The 13,891-nt window shown below is 45.2% G+C and overlaps 1 protein-coding gene across 1 annotated transcript in view; it reads right to left on the bottom strand.

Moving 5' to 3' along the window:
- Window positions 1-13,891, bottom strand: part of KIAA2012 (KIAA2012 ortholog) — a 138,612-nt gene that overhangs the window by 31,831 nt on the left and 92,890 nt on the right. The window contains exon 15 of the mRNA XM_023216912.2: window positions 6,406-6,478. Coding sequence (XP_023072680.1) covers window positions 6,406-6,478 — 73 coding nt within the window. The remainder of the gene's footprint in view (window positions 1-6,405; window positions 6,479-13,891) is intronic.

Raw genomic sequence — 13,891 nt, 5'->3', positions numbered from 1 at the left:
CTACTAAAAAATACAAAAAATTAGCCGGGCGTGGTGGCGGGCACCTGTAGTCCCAGCTACTCGGGAGGCTGAGGCAGGAGAATGGCGTGAACCCGGGAGGCGGAGGTTGCACTGAGCCGAGATCGCGCCACTGCACTCCAGCCTGGGCGACAGAGCAAGACTCCGTCTCAAAAAAGAAAGAAAAAAAACACAAAAAAACCCCAAAAAACTGTTTGAAGAATCTTTTCATTCATATTTCTCTAGTTGGTGTCTGTGTGTGTATCTATGTGTCTGTGTGTGTGTCTGTGTATGTATGTGTGTATGTGTCTGTGTATATGTGTGTGTGTCTGTGTGTATGTGTAATATTTCTTTAAATCTTGATTTCCCCGGACCTTGCTGTTTTATCCCCTGGGAGGGGGGGAGGGCAAACCCTTTTTTTCATAGCTGTTAACATCCAGAATTAATCTATGCAGATTGCCTGGGGAGGTCAGCCTCACTGTTGCCCAGCTCTATGACCAAGGATGTGGTACTTAACCACTCTGCCTCAATTGTCTCATCTGACAAATAGGGATATCAAGGGCTGCTTCTTTACAGGATTAGTATAAAAGTTAAATGAGGCACTTTACAGAAAGTGCATAGCCTGGTGCCTGGCACACAGGGAGTAAGAACTGCTGCCTTCTCTTGATGTCTTCATCACAAATGGGTGAATGCAATCTAGGTTCAGTAAATGCCTTCCTTCATGTCAGCCATCACCTCCTTCAGGAAACCCTACCTGATTTCTCCCTATCCCTTCTGCCCCGGTCTGGATCAGTTGTCCTTCCTGTATTCTCTTAGAGCACTGATCACACTCCACTCACTGGAGCTGTCTGCAGACATATCTGTTTCCTCCACCAAAGCGGGAGCTGCAGTAAGGAGTGTGTTTTATCCAACCACGAAGGCTATGAAACTTAGTAGGGATCAGCAAGTGTATGCTGAGTGAATAATGGAAGCTTCCATTCAGGTAGTCAGTTGTTAAAGAATTAAGAAGGCCTGAACCTGGAGGCTGAACTGTGGAGCTATCTCAGTGGTAGCACTCTGGATTCTGCTTTTCCCCTTAACAGAAACAGTTCCAATAGTCATTGAATCACAGAAAGTGGGAAACGATATTGGAAGGTCAATTTTGTTATTTTCAGATCAGGAAGTGGAAGCCTCCAGAGGCCCAGGGGTTTATGGAGTCCTCATGCCATGCAGGAGCACCATGGCAAAGTAGTGCTCCCATCTTGACCCACTGAGCTCTAACTTGTTGCTGCACTGAGCCAGGGCTCACAAATGGCACATGGATGGCCTCCTTCCAGGCTGTCACCTGAGGGAGGCTGGGTAGTAGCAGAGATTTATGTAGGACACAGTGAAGGTGGTAGGCTGGCCTTCCCCGGAAGTGGGGGTTGGGGATGAGCTTGGGAAGTAGGCCCGGCCCCAGTTGTGGATCTGCAGCCTACCACCGTGCAAGCCTGAGCGACTCATAGATGGCCAGAGCATCGGAATGGAGTGGGGCCCTAGAGATGATCCATCCCAGCCTCCTTGGTTTATGGGAAAGGAGACCAAGGCCCAGAGAAGCAATCTGCCATTCCCTAAACTACAGACTTGATCAAAGGCACAACTGGTAAAGGAATCCACGTCTTTTGAATCTGAAACCCAGTTTCCTCGATGAATAGATTCCAGTGTTTCCCAGATATCAATGGGCATATGAATCATTTGAGGACCTTGTTACAACACAGGCAGGTCTAGGGTGAGACCCCAGATTCTCTTTTCTAATAAGTTCCCAGGTGCTGGCTAGAATGGGTCTACATAGGTGGTTCTTAGAAAAATCTCTGGTCTAGACTGCACTATGATGAAACGACTTGGAACACCAGCCAGGAATTAGACCAGCCTTATTGGGTTAATGAGGGCATTGGCTGCTGGGACACTCACCGAGAAGCTGATAGAGCCAGTGTCCTCCTTCCCCATCAGCATTAGTCACCTGTTGCCTGTTGGCTGCTTCTGGGTCTATGGTGAAGATGCAGGTTCTGGCTGGCGGCTGTAGGTTCCCTGACTGCACCCTAGTTAGAGGGCTATGACCTTAGTAACCCTGGGCGGCACTGTTTCCTCACAGGTAACATCATGCCTGCAGTTGAAGTCTTCACTGTGAGGCCTTGAGGGTAGGAAACTTGGTTTTGTCATCTTTGAATCCCTTGAATACTCAGCATATTCATTCATTTATTCATTTGACTCATTCATTCATTTATGAAACATTTACCAGGCCTGAATAAGGCATGATTCTTGCCTTCAAGCAGCTCACATAACACATGGGGCTGTAGGTGGTACTTACTAGCCACCCAATAAGCATGTGTGCAATCGAATTAGACTTCAGGGGCCCCAGGGACCCCCTGCCTGCCAGCTCAGACTTTTCCATGAGAGAGGAATAATCCTTCCATCTTGTTTGAAGTCACTTTACTTTGGCCTTTGTTAGAACAGTTGTACCAACATCCTATCTACTACACATCCGTCTCTTGAATAAGGCAATAGGGCTCTGGGCCTCCTTCTTTTGACAGAACAGAAATGATGGAAATTGCTCATTGGTTTCTGAGAGTTTCCACAACACCTGCCTTTCATCCCCACCCCTGACATTACCCCTGACATTTTTCCAGGCTGCTCCTTAAGGACCCCTTGCACCTCATGCAGGGTTCCCCAAATCTCTCACTCCTCGTGACTCTTAAAGCTGTTCTGTCATGTCCCAAGGAGTTATGTCCCACCAACTTCACTGAATGCAGAGGCTGGAAGGCTGCTTCATTCATTTCGGGTCTGCTGTCCAGACTATATGCATCCCCCAATGCCCCTTCTGCCACCAAGACTGGGAAAGTAAAGAAATCAGGTTGTTACCTTAGAATAAGGCTCTCCTGACAAGGAGCAAATTGTGTCTCCTATTAAAGCTTTTTTTTTTTGAGACGGAGTCTGGCTCTGTCTCCCGGGCTGGAGTGCAGTGGCCGGATCTCAGCTCACTGCAAGCTCCGCCTCCCAGGTTTACGCCATTCTCCTGCCTCAGCCTCTGGAGTAGCTGGGACTACAGGCGCCCGCCACCTCGCCCGGCTAGTTTTTTGTATTTTTTAGTAGAGAAGGGGTTTCACCGGGTTAGCCAGGATGGTCTCGATCTCCTGACCTCGTGATCCGCCCGTCTCGGCCTCCCAAAGTGCTGGGATTACAGGCTTGAGCCACCGCGCCCGGCCTTAAAGCTTTTTAAAAAGTAGATGAATATCCCTTCTTGAGCACTTTGTGATAGGTACTTTTCTTTCTCTTTCTTTCTTTCCTTCCTTCTTTCCTTCTTTCCTTCTTTCTTTCTTTCTTTTCTTTCTTTCTTTCTTTCTACAGTCTTGCTCTGTCATCAGGCTGGAGTGCAGTGGTGCAATCTCAGCTCACTGCAACCTCCGCCTCCCGGGTTCAAGTGATTCTCCTGCCTCAGGCTCCTGAGTAGCTGGGACTACAGGCATGTGCCACCACGCCCGGCTAATTTTTGTATTTTTAGTAGAGATGGGGTTTCACCAGGTTGGCCAGGATGGTCTCGATCTCTTGACCTCGTGATCCACCTGTCTCAGCCTCCCAAAGTGCTGGGATTACAGGTGTGAGCCACCGTGCTGGGCCCTATGACAGGTACTTTTCTAAACACATTACATAGTTAACTCTTCTTTGTCACAACCACCCATGAGATCAGTACTGTTAGTATCCCCATTTTACAAAGGAAGAAAAAAGATGCCCAGAGAAGTTCAGTAACTTACTCAAGGCCACACAGCTAGTAAGTAACGGAGCTAGAATTTGAACCCTGGGAATCAGACTTCATAATCAGTGCTCTTGATCGCAATGATGCTGCTGAAACAGTGCCTGCCCACCAATTCCTTCCCCACTACCTATTATTATTATTATTTTATTTTCTTAGAGACAGGGTCTTGCTCTGTCATCCAGGCTGGAGTGCAATGGTGCAGTCACAACTCACTGCAACCTTGAACTCCTGGGCTCTAGGGATCCTCCTGCCCCAGCCTCCTGAGTAGCTAGGGCTGCAGGCCCTCACTACCATGCCTGGCTAATTAAAACATTTTTTTAGAGGCCGAGATGCAGGGCATGGGGAGGGGTCTTGCTCTATTGCCCAGGTTGGTCTCCAATGACTTCTGACCTGAGTGATCTTCATGCCTCCCAAAGTGCTGGGGTTGGAACCATGAGCGACTGTGTCCAGTATTTCCTCCTAGTGTTTTTAAAAGAACAGGTTAAACTGAGTTGCTGCCAAATTCAGGGAAATACATACTGGAAACGAGGCCCAGGGCAGTGATTCAAAACTGTGGTTGCTGGTCCACCAGCATCAGAATCACCTGAGAACTTACTAAAAACACAAATCGTCAGGTGTCAACCCAGATCTAGTGAATCAGAAACTCTGAGGGCGGGGCCTAGAAATCTTTAGTTTAACAAGCCTTACAGGTGATTCTGATGCACATTGAAGTTTGAGAACCACTGGCCTAGGAAATAAACAAGAATTGAAATAAGAATTAAAATTTTATTATTTCCCTGGATTTTTGACAGGGGTAGAGGGATGGAAAGGGTTTTTTTTTTATTTTTTTTTTTTGGAGACAGAGTCTTGCTCTGTCGCCCAGGCTGGAGTGCAGTGGTGTGATCTCAGCTCACTGCAAGCTCCGCCTCCTGGGTTCATGCCATTCTCCTGCCTCAGCCTCCCGAGTAGCTGGGACTATAGGCGCCCGCCACTGTGCCTGGCTAACTTTTTGTATTTTTTAGTAGAGATGGGGTTTCACCGTGTTAGCCAGGATGGTCTCAATCTCCTGACCTTGTGATCTGCCTGCCTCGGCTTCCCAAAGTGGAAAGTTTTGTATTTAAAGCTAGAGCAATTTTTCAAAGCCACTTTGATTTGGAGGTTGCTGATTTGACCTCTCTTGTGGAAACTTGGATGAAGTGTTCTCACCAAGTCTAAGACTCATCAGATTCTCACTGCAGGTGGCAATGGTTCACTGCTTATAATTAACCATGAAGATCACGACTTAATTTAGAGTAGGAAAAAAATCCTGGTAATTAGCCTTAAGACCTATGGGGAGAAAATTGATCCTCTTTTTTTTTTTTTTGGAGACAGGGTCTGGTTCTTTTGCCCAGGCTGGAGTGCAGTGGCATGATCATAGCATAGCTCACAGCAGCCTCAAACTCCTGGGCTCCAATGATCCTCCGGCCTCAGCCTCTGGAGTGATGGGACTACAGGCATGTGCCACCATGCCCAGAAATTTTTAAAATTTTTTGTAGAGACAGGATCTTGCTGTGTTGCCTAGGCTGGTCTCAGACTCCTGACCTCAAGTGATCCTCCTGCCGTGGCCTCCCAAAGTGTTGGGATTACAGGCATGAGCCACTGTGTCTGGCTGAAAATTGATCCTTAAATAGTTAAAAAAAATTCCTTGGCATTCCTTCCTCTTTTTTCTTCAAATACTTGAAATCCTTTCTGAACATTAGCGTTTATCATTCAGGACAGGAAAATGCCTTCTTTAATTTTCTGTGGTGATATTTCATTGCATTAAAGATGGTCTGAATAACCTTTATGCAACCCAGCTGGTGCCTGCTCTTCTGTCACGAGACAGGAAATCTGTTTTGACTGACTTGGTCATTGCTTAGGTTTGGCCATGTTCTGTGCTGCCGAAAACCTCCATCGCACTTGGCCAAGCCCTTGGAGCCCTGTCAGTGTTCACATTCTGCATGTGTGATTTATGATACGGCAGATCTGAAGACTGGAGCGTGTTTCCCTGGCTAGTGTCACTCTGCCTTGAAAATGGAGGTGGTAAGAGCTCATGTGAACAGAAACCTGCTTAGAAGCTTAGCCAAACCCAGGATCAGGCTACCATAATATACTGTTGTCTGATATCCTCAAAACAACAAACTCTTGTCAATTTAGTATAAAAATAAATTACTTTTGATTGGATGCCAACTGAAGGACATGGTACAAGATATAAACAGAAAAAGATCAAGTTAAGGGTGAAATCCAAAATCTGTGACTTTACACATTTTTGTTTTTTGAAATGGAGTTTTGCTCTTGTTGCCCAGGCTGGAGTGCAATGGCGTGACCTCAGCTCACTGAAACCTCCGCCTCCCAGATTCAAGTGATTCTCCTGCCTCAGCCTCCTAAGTAGCTGGGATTACAGGCATGTGCCATTGCGCTCAGCTAATTTTGTATTTTTAGTAGAGACAGGGTTTCACCATGTTGGTCAAGTTGGCCTCAAACTCCTGACCTCAGGTGATTCACCCGCCTTGGCCTCACAAAGTGCTGGGATTACAGTCATGAGCCACCGTACCTGGCCTCCCATTAACATCTTTAAAAGTGCAAAGTTCATCTGACAATTATGGTTATAAGATTATAAAGCCCCAACCAGTGGTCTCTACCTTGGCTGTCATGATGAGTTTCTCTGAGGGGTCTCCCCGCTTCTTCCTGAGAGTCCAGTGCATTTCCGCTTTCCTATTGGGTTAACACACACCAAAGAATACATTAGACACAATAAATGCAACACTTTAAACATGTCTGTGGTCCACGACCTTTGGTAAAAGGGAATCCAGTTTTCTTAGCAGTTTCTTCTCCTTCATCAACTTGTTTTTACTTAAGTCTCCAGGAAGGCTGCTACTAGCGTTAAACAGGCTTAAAGAGCCAGGCACGGCTGGGCATAATAATATGCACCTGTAGCCTCAGCTACTTGGGAGGCCGAGATGGGAGAATCACTTAAAGCAGGAGTTCCCAGGAGTTTGAGTCCAGCCTGGGCAACATAGCAAGACCCTGGACCCTGTCTCTTTAAAAAAAAAAAAACAAAAAAACAAAACAAAACAAAAAAACCAGGGCCTGGCAGGCTTGGCACCAGCAGTATTGAGCACTATTACCTTCCTGGTTGTACTTATTTTCATGGGGTCTTATCCCATTCATCTGTGCAGTGCTGAATGCCTAATGTATGCAGGAGTTTACTGGGGGAAAGGGAGAAGAATGTCATGACAGAGGCCAACTAGCAGAAGGAAGCAGGGCACCTCCAGGACTTGAGGGAGGACTGGTGTGACTAGAACAGAGACTGAGAGAACTGTACAGGGTTGGGAGGAGTCAGACCCCTATGGCCTTGAGGGCCGGTTGAGGACTTTGGTCTTTATGTTGAGAACAAATGGAAACATTCAGGATTGAAAGCAGGGGAGCCAAAGGGTCAGACAGGCCTTTGTGGCATCCTCAGGATTACCACAGATTTGGTTTCTTATCACATTTGATCCCTTCTTCCTTCTTTCCTTGAGTCATACAAGCTGCTTGCAATCCCTCCTCCCAGAAGTCTCCATAACTGTGGTTACCAACCCTGGCTACACATTAGAATTATTTGAGAAGTTTTAGAAAATATGATTCCCAGGACCTAACTCCAAATAATAACAGTCAGACTCGCTGGAGCTGGGGCATTTTATGGCTTCTAGGGTGAGTCTGATATGCAGCCAGGACTGATAATCATGCTGTTCTCTAGAGTGTTGGAAGAGCAGCTCCTTAGTGCCAAAGTAACATGGCAGGTAGAGTTGGTGACCCAAGTAAGCCCCGTGTGTCTGATGAGGCCAGATCTGGGCCTTTGTCACCTGGATCCCTGCTCGACCGACAGCTTCATCTTGGTGCTAGAGCTGGAATCTGGCAGGAAGGGTCCTGGAAGTCTCTCCAGGTTTACCCTCATTCTGTAGTGACAGTCACCTTTCCACTTTGTTATCAAAGTCGCATCCTACTATGAGAAGAGACAACTAATTATCTGCTACTTTGGCACTCTCTTTAATTCCCCTCTGAGTTCCCTCACTTGGTGGCTTTTTACCTTGTGTGTTTGTTTCTCACTTGTTAGCTTAGTGTTTGTAGCTGATGATATGTACTGACATAAAAAAGCTAACACAAGTAAATCATTTTCTTACTTTTGGGTTTCTTATTTTGGAGACAAAGTCAATTTGTCCTGGTACAGTAAAAAGAAAACTCATCCCTGAAAAATGGAAAGGAATAAGAGGCTAAGTTAGAAGACTAGAAAAGAGAAACTTAAAAAAAAAAAAAAAAATCCCTGGTTATAAAGCCTTTTAATCTAATAAGAAACTGTATTGAAAGGGAGAGTCAAGCTTCCTCTTTTGGAAGAATTTTAATGCCAAGAAGGATCAACCTTCAGAGTCAACAACATGCAGTCGTGAGCCTTCAGGGGCAAGGAATATCTTCTCATTTCACAGAGTGGGAGAGGGAGACAGAAACTAAGGGATTTGGAAAAATATTTTCAGGTGAGTCTTTGTTAGAAAAAGAAATAGTCTTAATTTGAAACTCTGTCAATTGAATTGTATGTTGCTTAGAAAAGTGTCAAAAGAACTATCATTTTTTAGATATAAGAATACACATGTGGCCAGGCGCAGTGGCTCATGCCTTTAATCCCAGCACTTTGGGAGGCCGGGGCGGGCAGATCACGAGGTCAGGAGCTTGAGACCAGCCTGGCCAACATGATCAAACCCGGTCTCTACTAAAAATACAAAAATTAGCCAGGCGTGGTGGCGGGCGCCTGTAATCCCAGCTACTCAGGAGGCTGAGGCAGGAGAATTGCTTGAACCCAGGAGGTGGAAGTTGCACTTAGCTGAGATTGCACCACTACACTCCAGCCTAGGAGACAGAGCAAGACTGCGTCTTGAAAAGAAAAAAAGAATACACATGTGAAATAACTTCTATCTAAAGTCATTCATTCACTGCAACACATTGGAAACAGCTTAAATGTCCCATCAATTGGGGACTAGTTGAATAAATTATTATTAGCTTATCCAATGGAATATTATGCAACCATTAAAAAGCACAAGCATCTCTTTATGAATTAACATAGAACTGCAAGATGTAGTAAGTAAAAACAAGACTCTGGGCCAAGTGCGGTGGCTCACACCTATAATCCCAGCACTTTAGGAGGCCCAGGTGGGTGGATCACATGAGGTCAGGAGTTCGAGACCAGCCTGGCTAACATAGTGAAATCCTGTCTCTACTAAAAATACAAAAATTAGCCAGGTGTGGTGGTGCATGCCTGTAGTCCCAGCTACTTGGGAGGCTGAGGCAGGAGAATCACTTGAACCCAGGAGGCGGAGGTTGCAGTGAGCCGAGATCGCGTCACTGTACTCCAGCCTGGATGGCAGAGTGAGACTCTATCTAAATAAACAAGCAAGCAAACAAAAAGACTCTGAACAATGTGTATAATATGCTAAAATTTGCATATAATATCTATCTGTGTATGTATCTATCCGTATTTGCTTATATATATGCATTATACATTCCAGGAAGGGGACACAGGAAACTAGCAACCCCGGTTTTTCAAGGGAAGGGAGCTGAGCAGCTGGAAGGCACACTGTTTTGTACTTAAATTTGAAAAAAAACTTCTGAGTATATTTCAGATTCAAAATTTGAATTAAAGAAACTAAACCTAAATAAAATGTTATGTCACTTTTAGTCTGAGTTACAAATGCATGATTAAAATAGAGTGATAGAAACACAGGTAATAATACTTGGTGAGTGAGCAAAACAAATGGAGGGACTGCAAATTCAAAACCCAGTTCTGTTATTCTGGCCAAGTCGTTTGCTCTTCCTCTGTTCATTCAACTAATGAACATTTGTTGAGAGTCTGCTGTGTGCCAGGTACTGAGATAGGCACTGGGGGCACAAAGATGAAAGATGTATTCGTAGGACGCTCACTGACTTGTGGGGAAATGACAAGTCAGTTTGCAATGCAGCGTGATAAATGTTGTGGCAGATTATGACAGGTTTCTGCAGGGCCTCATGGGAGGTGAAGCTAAATTAGGCTGGGAAGGTTGTTTACCGGCAGACGCAGTGCTAAATCTTGCAGTGAAGGGAAGGTAGAACAATTCCAAGCAGAGGAAGCAGCATGTGCTGGTTAGGGGATAGTTTGGTGCGGGGGCAGTGTGAGGACAGTGTAAATTAGACACAGACCAGATCTTGCATGTTACAGTTTGGAGTTTAAGAAATATTGCACATGTTATATTTTTCTATTTGTAAAATAAATACATCTTTGATGCTTGGAATTTAACCAGAGGGCCAATGGGGACATAGTAAAGAATTTCAAGCAAACCAGTGATAAGACTGAGTTGTATTTAGAGCACTGGCAGCAGTGTGGTATTATAAGACCTATAAGTCACAAACACTTTGCGAACACAAACTACAACATTGAAACCAACATGTGAGAGGCGCTTTCTCTGGTGGCTGAAGTATAGGTCCTGCAGTCAGGCTGTCTGCACTCAGGTCCTAACTCCTACACTTGAGATCTTTTAGACCGTAGGAATTACTTAACCCCTGAGCCTCAGTTTCTTCAACTGGAAACCGACAGATGCTGCATAAGTGATCTTAGGTAATCTGTCCTTGGAAAACCTTCCAGCCGTCCTGCCCTCCACTCTCATGCATGGCCCCCTATTGGGCATGTTACTTTTAGGACCACAGCAGGTTTTCTTAGGGAGCTGCTGGGAGGATGGAGGAACATGGGCTGCAGGAGTCTGAAGTGTGGCCTCCAGCCTGCCTTGAGCCTGCTGCATGCCCTATCGTAGAACCTCAGCTTCTACACCTGTGAAATGGGAGTAATAATAAATAATTGTAGAGTTCTCAAAAGGTTAAACCAGGAAGAGACATTTGGAAATTCCATGTAACATACCATGTGATACATGAATATAAATGACTAATTTCAATACTTTCTTAATGATGGAAGAAAATCAGGATCTCATTAGAAAGTTTCAGCTTCAAGGTAGTACAACTTTTCTTGTGTAACAGAGAAGTCCCCTACGTTGTCTTCGTTAAAGACCTTATGATTTATGAAAATCATAAAGTATCTTGTGTTATTAAGATAAAAAAGATGAATATATATTATCAAATCTCTGCTCCCTTCTTGGGTTCTACAGCTAGAACAAAGAAGTACAACTAGGTACCCAGGCACAGAACAGACAGACCTCACAGATCTCTGATACTGTGGGGTTTTTTGGCTTTGAATCCTAGCTCTCTCTGCTGCCAGCCATGTGACTGGTCATCTCTGAGCCTCGGTTTCCTCCTCTGCACAGTGGGGATCAGCACAATTACTGGGAAGAGTGAAGGAAAGATTACACAAGGCTCAGTATGTGAGGGGCCTGGCCCTTAGCAGGGATCAGTGAGTGTTCCTTTCTCCCTTATGAATTGAGTCCTTTACAGATATGAACATTCTTTCAAAACTATTAGTTCATGTGATTCTTGCTTCACTGTTGAGAGGCAGGTATGGAGTTCCCAGTATTATTATGATTTTTTTGAGACAGACTTTCGCTCTTGTTGCTCAGGCTGGAGTGCAGTTGTGCGATCTTGTCTCACTGCAACCTCTGCCTCTCGGGTTCAAGCGATTCTCCTATCTTAGCCCCCGAGAAGCTGGGACTACAGGCACACGCTAACATGCCCGGCTAATTTTTTGTATTTTTAGTAGAGATGGGGTTTCACCATGTTGGCCAGGCTGGTCTTGAACCACCTGAGGTGGTGATCCGCCCACCTCGGACTCCCAAAGTGCTGGGATTACAGGCAGGAGCCACCATGCCTGGTCAGATCCCAGTATTATTATCTCTGTTTTATTAAAGAGAAAATGGAGTCTGAGAAGCATCACAAGGTCACTTAGTATCAGAGTGTCAGAGAAGTACCCCCAGCTCCACCCAGGGCTTCCCAACTACTAGTCTGACACTTTAATATTGATAATATTCCACTTAATTCGGGTTTTTTTCTTTTTGAAATAGAACACACTCATAAATATTTTTCCTGGGAATATTATTCAAGTGTCCTGGAATCATTAAATCTTGAGACCTGCTCGTGATCCCTCTACAACTTTCCTGCCAAATGGTCATCAAGGCACGTTTAAATGATTGTGGAGACCAGAACTTATCTCCTAAGGCACCCTGCTCCATCTTTGGACGATATCCCAAGCCAAGCATTATTTTCCTGTTGTATATGAAATCCACAGGATTAAGGGGCAGCCCCCTTCTGCTTGGTGGGATGCATCTACACTTGCCCACATAAGTAATGCTCGGGACTGGTCTCAAAACAGGCGGGGCAGCTCTAACTCCAGGCACAGCTGGCTCTTGTCCGTGTTCAGGCCAATTCCTCTACCTTGCATTTGAGGGCACTATGTGCTAACTGTGTGGGAACTGCGAGGTGGAAGCTTATTTCTCATTCTTCAGATATTCTGGGTGTAACATACACACCCTTTGATATCAACGTGGGGTATAAGGATATTCAATTCGATATCTAGCATTAATAGGCATTATTGCTGTTTTCCTCCTTACGACCATGACCTAACCCTGATAATTTAAAAAGTCTCTGAAAAAAAACTATCCTTATTCATTCATCAATTACCATTTCTTTTTGAAAAAACACAATCGAGGTTTTAAAAACATGGTTCAAAAAAATTTTTTTTTTCTTTTTTGGTTTACAAAATAGGCTGGTCTTGGCTGGGTGCAGTGGCTCATGCTTGTAATCCTGGTACTTTGGGAGACCGAGGCAGGTGGATCACCTGAGGTCAGGAGTTTGAGACCAGCCTGGTCAACATGGTGAAACCCCGTCTCTACTAAAAATGCAAAAAATTAACCGGGCATGGTGATAGGTGCTTGAAATCCCAGCTACTCAGGAGGCTGATGCAGGAGAATCGCTTGAACTGGGAGGTGGAGGTTGCAGTGAGCTGAGATTGCGGCATTGCATTCCAGCCTGGGCTACAAGAGCGAAACACTGTCTCACCAAAAAAAAAAAGAAGAAAAGAAAAAAAAAAGAAAGAAAGAAAGACAGAAAGAAACAAACAAAGAAAACAGGCTGGTCTCAAACTCCTGGGCTCAAGCGATCCTCCGGCCTCATCCTCCCAGGCAGCTGGGATTCCAGGCATGTGCCACTCACTGTGTCTGAAAGGGTGAAATGGTTCGATTTTTAAATGAACCCAGATGTACTCTGGATCAATCATATTTCCTCAAATCTAAGCCTGATATAAACAAATTATTCTGTGTAATCAGCTAATAGTGTTGCCTTCAGTGTTGTAAAGAGGTTCTTAAAATGTGAGAAGTTCACATGCAATAAATGGAAAATGAATGAATGCTCTCCTGTAGTAACGTGAGACTGCCTCTGCCACAACATTGTGCTATTACCTGTTTCATTGTTTATCTTCCTCTTAGATTCTAGGTTCCTTGGAAGGTCAAGGATAGAGATGATTCATCTCTGTATCCTCAGTGCCTATCACAGTGTCTGATACTCAGCGCGTGTTCAATATATGTTGGCTGAGGGGGCCGGGCGCGGTGGCTCACGCCTGTAATCCCAGGACTTTGGGAGGCCGAGGCAGGCAGATCATGAGGTCAGGAGATTGAGACCATCCTGGATAACACGGTGAAACCCCGTCTCTACTAAAAATACAAAAAATTAGCCGGGTGTGGAGGTGTGCACCTGTAGTCCCTGCTACTCGGGAGGCTGAGGCAGGAGAATGGCGTGAACCCGGGTGGCAGAGCTTGCAGTGAGCCGAGATTGCGCCACTGCACTCCAGCGTGGGTGACAGAGTGAGACTCTGTCTCAATATAGAAAGAAAAATAAAAATATGTTGGCTGAGGGGAACCGAATGATCAGTGGGAGAGAAAGCTTTATATTGTCTTCACAGAACTTGGGTGGGACTGGAGGGAAGGGCAAAGTCCTGTGGGGTCAGAAAATCTTCCTGGAGCAGATGGAATGTGTCCACAGGAATGGAATTTTCTAGGAGTGTTGGATGCTTAGCTAACATGATAGGCAGTGTTTTTGATTGGACAGGTCTCAGCTGGGGGCTGCAGTGAGGTTTTGTAACAGATGGTTGAACATAGGCACTGGAACTGGGCTGCCTGACCAAATCTTGCT

This window comes from Piliocolobus tephrosceles, chromosome 11 (genome assembly GCF_002776525.5).
Source record: "Piliocolobus tephrosceles isolate RC106 chromosome 11, ASM277652v3, whole genome shotgun sequence".
NCBI classification, from domain to species: Eukaryota; Metazoa; Chordata; class Mammalia; order Primates; family Cercopithecidae; genus Piliocolobus; species Piliocolobus tephrosceles.
This window is presented reverse-complemented; position numbering and strand designations above follow the sequence as displayed.